The sequence below is a fragment of the Nicotiana tabacum genome, chromosome 13 (genome assembly GCF_000715075.1).
Source record: "Nicotiana tabacum cultivar K326 chromosome 13, ASM71507v2, whole genome shotgun sequence".
In the NCBI taxonomy this organism is placed as follows: Eukaryota; Viridiplantae; Streptophyta; class Magnoliopsida; order Solanales; family Solanaceae; genus Nicotiana; species Nicotiana tabacum.
Genome location: NC_134092.1, coordinates 116473254 through 116478839, shown reverse-complemented (window position 1 = coordinate 116478839; position 5586 = coordinate 116473254). Strand labels below are relative to the sequence as shown.

At 37.4% G+C, this 5586-nt stretch overlaps 1 protein-coding gene across 1 annotated transcript; it reads left to right on the top strand.

Annotated features, from left to right (window-relative positions):
* Positions 1 to 774, top strand: LOC107763466 (uncharacterized). The gene has a single exon (XM_016581952.1). The coding sequence runs from the start codon at positions 1 to 3 to the stop codon at positions 772 to 774; it is 774 nt and encodes a 257-aa protein (XP_016437438.1).
* Positions 775 to 5586: the final 4812 nt, after the last annotated feature.

Genomic DNA, 5586 nt, shown 5'->3' with positions numbered 1-5586 from the left:
ATGGGAGATTTCAACTCAGTACTGAATAGTCAGGATAGACAACATGACACTATAATACAAGATATGAAAACAAAGGATTTCAGGAAGTTCATAAGTGATATTGGCATGAATGAGTTACCTATCGTGGGAAGGGATTACACATGGACAAATAATCATACCTATAGCAGGATAGACAGAGGATTGGTAAACATAAACTGGATGATGACAATTCCCAGCCTATGTATACAAATCCTAGAACCATCTTTCTCTGATCATTCCCTACTTAAGCTGATGATCTCACAAATGCAAAGGAAGAAAGTCAGTCTATTCAAGTTTTTTAACTGCATAGCTGATCACCCTCAATTTATAAAAGGAATAGAACAAGTATGGAACACAACTGGAGATGTTGGGAAGCTACAGGGAGTATGGAACAAACTAAAGAGAGTCAAACAAGTTATTAAGGGGCTCAACACACAGCACTATAAAGGGGTTGAGGACAGAATCAAAGAAACCAGAAGGGAATTACAGGAAGTGCAGGAGAAAATGGGTTGTAGAATGATGAATACAGAATTAGTTGAGAAAGAAAAGGAACTGAAAAGTAATCTAGAGAAGTGGATATTAATAGAGGAAAGCATTTATAGGCAAAGATCAAGGGTAGAGTGGCTAAAGTTGGGAGATACTAACTCTGCATATTTCTTTGCTCATATGAAGAATAGGAACACTTTAAATGGAATACATGCTCTCACGACTGATCTAGGGGTTCAAATACATATGGAGGAGGAAATAGAGGCATAAATACTTGGATACTATAAACAATTGCTAGGGCTAAATGCTCCTACAATCCCAGTAATAGATCCAAATATAATGCAAAGAGGGACAATGCTCAAAAGAGAACAACAAGTTAAATTGAGTCCGCCTGTCACAAGGAAAGAGATATGGGAAGCTCTACAAGATATAAATGACTTGAAGACCCTAGGATATGATGGACTCAATGCAGTTATTTTCAAGAAATCATGGCAAATCATAGGGGACGAGGTAACACAAGCTATGCTGGATTTCTTCCAGATATCACAGATGTTTAAGCCAGTTAATTGCACATCAATAACTCTAATTCCTAAAGTCAGAAACTCTGCTACCATCAAGGAGTATAGACCTATTTCATGCTGTACCACAATTTACAAAATCATTTCAAAGGTCCTGACCAGCCGATTACAAGGAGTCATAGATGATCTAATAGACAAGACTCAATCTGCCTTTGTCCCTGGAAGAGTCATTATCGATAATATCATACTAAGTCATAAGTTAGTAAACGTGTATGGAAGGAAAGGAGTGTCACCTCGATACATGATGAAACTGGACATGCAGAAGGCATATGATTCACTTGAATGGCCTTTTCTTGAGCAGGTTTTAAGTGCATTAGCATTTTCAGAGCAGTTTGTGAAATGGATAATGGCTTGTGTACAAAGTGTTACGTATACCATCATCCTGAATGGTTCACCAACTCAGCTATTTGAAGCTAGAAAAGGACTTAGACAAGGGGATCCATTATCCCCATTTCTTTTTGTGTTGGCAATGAAATACTTTACAAGAAGATTGAAGACATTGCACCATATCTCGGATTTCAACTATCATCCCAAATGTGCAAAGATGCAGATCATGTAACTTGGTTTTGCAGATGACCTTTTGTTGGTTTGCAGGGGAGACATTGGTTCAATTCATCTATTATACAACTGTTTTCTGGACTTCTCAAAAGCGTCAGGATTGGAAATTAATAAGCAGAAAAGTTCCATTTTCTTTGGTGGAGTATCACAAGATGTTCAAAAAGAAATACTGGAGTTCCTTGGAATCCAAAGAGGGGAGCTGCCAGTAAGATATCTTGGAGTACCTTTAAGCTTTAAAAGGGGATCACTAATCCAATGTCAACCTCTACTTGACAAGCTAGTGGGAAGAATCACATCCTAGACAACCAAGCTATTGTCATATGCAGGGCGACTATAACTCATCAAAAGTGTCTTGTTCTTCATTCAAACTTATTGGGCTCAAATTTTCATGCTATCAAAGAAGATTACCAAGATGATTGAGGCAATTTGCAGAAGCTTCTTATGGATATGAGATAGCAACATTTCAAAGAAAGCTTTACTAACTTGGGAGAAAGTATGACAACCCAGGTCAGCAGGAGGCTTCAATGTAATGGACATTGGTCTATGGAACAAAGAAGCTATCAACAAGCAATTCTGGAATCTATGCAAAGAAAAGAACAAGCTATGGATACAATGGTACACTGTTACTACATAAAGAACAAACACGTATTGGAGGTGCAAATAAACCAAGCATCATGAATCATGAGGAAGATACTGAAAGCCAAAGAAAACTTTGAGAAAGTAGGATACAATTATGAAGATCTCAGGCAGATACAGACTTGCTCTATCAAGCACATGTACCATAAACTGCAAGGAGAATTTAACAAAGTGACCTGGAGAAAATTGGTATGCAACAATGCAGGATGTCCTAGGTGGATATTCACGCTACCTTTGGTAGTAAATGGCAGGTTGTACACAAAGGATAGATTGCTAAAGTGAGGTATTCAGAATGATCAGACATGTCCTTTATGTTCACATGCAAATGAATCTATACAACATCTATTCTTTGAATGCCAATATGTTGTTGAGCTATGGAAAAGGATGCTCAACTGGCAAGGTATTAGCAGAAACATCTATGGTTGGGCTGAGGAATTGCAATGGGCAGAAAACTGGGCAAGAAACAGAAGTGCAAAAACAGAGTTATTCAAGATTGTATTAGCAGGCTGTGTATATTTTGTGTGGCAGGAAAGGAATGCAAGACTATTTCAAGCCAAAGCGAGGAACTGTGAGATTCTTAGCAAGCTAATTTTACAAGAAGTGCATTGTAGAAGCAACAAAAAAATAGAAAAAGTTCTAAGTATATTGGACTACTATCTAAAGTAATAGCTAGAGTAGCAGAAGGATAGCAAAAGTGTGGATAGGGGAGGAAGGAAAGTAGAAAACTTTTTAAGGGTTCTGTATTGAGTGTAAATATTTTCCTTGGTATGTATAAAAGTTTAATTACCAAAAAAAAATGTCTTTTTCCTTATCGGGAAACTCGACTTTTAGGACTCTACAATGAATGACACAATTGATTGTGGGTACATAAAATAGGAGGTCTCCATTCTTTTGACAAGGTCAATGAGTATTTTATTTTTTAATAGTGAACTTACTAAAATGAATTTATGTTAATTAAATTAGTAAAGTTTGAATATGAGATGATGAAATCTATATTATATATATAAAGCAAGGCCATTGAGGGATGATGTGGCATTCTATATTTTCAGTAATATCACTTTTCTTTTATCTCCTTTTTTTTTTGGCTTTCTTTCTTTTTTCCGTCCATTTTGAGTAGTAACTTATTAAAAAAAATGGTTCATTGGCCATTTTGAAAGAACACGTCTTTTCCCATCCATTGTCAGTAGTTATATGTGTTTTGTTAGAGTATTAGATAAAGGCTGATGCTATCGTTGGGCCATTATTGTAATTAGAATTGGCACATGTTGTATTGCTTTGTAATTGGGTCACCGGGTCAATGCCCACTATTTATAACTGACCTTCTCATTCTTGTAAAGATAGATTTTTATTTTTTACTCAATAGAAAATATCTGCTTCTCTCGAAGCTTCTCTCAGGTCATGAACCATATCTTAGATTTTGTCATTTCTTCTCTAAATCTCTATACTTAACATGGTATCAGAGCATAGATTCTGGTAGATCATCTCACTTGCTTCCGATCGATGTTAACCTTTTCAGTTTTCATCGAGTTTTGATTTTGATTGCATTTACACTAGATTAAGGTTTTGGTTGGATTTTCGCTGGATGATTTTATCGCATTGTTGCTTATTTCTGTTGGATTTTAATTTTTTATGGATTTTTTGACTGGGCCTGGCTGATCTATTCGTCTATTTTGAGCTAGAGTTTTCTCATCGGTATTTTGCTGCGTCGTCGGAAGTTTTGTTCACAAGGCTGTTCTCTTTTCAGTTGCAAAAGAGGGGGTAAATCAGTTTCTTCTTCATATCTCATAAGTTTGTTGATTATTTTGTTTGTTGTGATATTTTTCTCTCAATGACGAATGCTAATCCTGCAATTACACCTTTCTCTTCCTCTACTGTATCTCGTACTGTGTTTCATGAGGATGACTTTACACATCCGTGTCATCCACTATATGTGCATCCATTAGATGTGCTGGGAACCTCCTTGGTTTCTAGTCCGTTTGATGGAACCTGCTATGGAAGCTAGAGGAGAAACATCTTAGTTGCTCTCTCCATTCGTAATAAACTTGATTTTATCAGTGGTACCTCTACAAAGCCACTTCCTGGGTCTCCTCTGGCACGCCAGTGGAAAAGATGTAATGATCTTATGGTGTCATGGTTGGTTAATTCCCTATCAAAAGAAATATCTCGTAGCGTAGAGTATTCTGAATATGCTAAGGATATTTTGTGTAAATTAGAGGAGAGATATGGTAAGGCTGATGGGGCCAGAGTCTTTGAACTAAAGAAAGAGTTAGCACATATCTCTCAAGGGTCTTTAGACATAGCTTCTTATTTTAACAAAATCGAACAACTCTGGGATGAAATAGCATATTATAAGGTAGAGTTTGTACTTGTGGGGGTAAAGCTGCCGAGGATGAAGAGCGGAAGGTGCATCAGTTCCTTATGGGTCTGAATGATACCTACTTGCAAACTCACAACAACATTCTAATGATGAAACCACTTCCATATGTTGGAAATGTGTACAACATCTTATTATTTGATGAGAAGCAGAGGCAGATATCTTCTGCCTCCCAATTCTCAACACAATCTGCTTCTTTCAATGTTGGGACTTCTAAGCCATCATTTCCCTCAAAGGTTTCTTTTGGGGCTTCCAAGACTTTCTTTATCTGCAAATATTGCAAGAAGCCTGACATTCTATAGACAAATGTTATAAGTTGCATGGATATCCTCCCAATTTCAAGTTCAACAAAGGACCTCCTCCTCACAGAACTGTTGCACATGTTGAGCTTGAATCCTCTGGTGGTTCCTCTGTGCCTGGTGGTTCTGATGGTCCAATTGAGCATGAGGAGTCCTCTGTGATACCTGGCCTTACCAAGGATCAATACTCCCAGCTGATGATCGTATTACAACAATCCCAAATCCCTGCTTCCCCATATTCTCCACCTTTCTTGGCCTCTACTAACTTTGCTGGTAAGCTCATGCCTTATGAGGGTGATTCTTATGGAGCTTGTATGTTGTCTAGTGTGAATGGCATTGTTTGAATAATAGACTCTGGTGCTACTGATCATATAATTTCTATTAGGAGTTTGCTTTTTAATATAATCACTCTTCCTGTTCCTTATCTTGTGTCTTTCCCAAATGGGTACAAAGCAAAGGTTACCAATGTTGGTTCTTTAGCTTTATTCCCTAGTTTTAAACATAATCTCATATCTGTCGAGAAACTTTTGTCTCATTGTGATGATGTTGTATAGTTTACCAAGTCTGCTTGCACTTTCCAGGGCCCTTCAGTGAGGAAGTCATTGGTGCTTGGTAGACTGGACAATAGACTTTACAA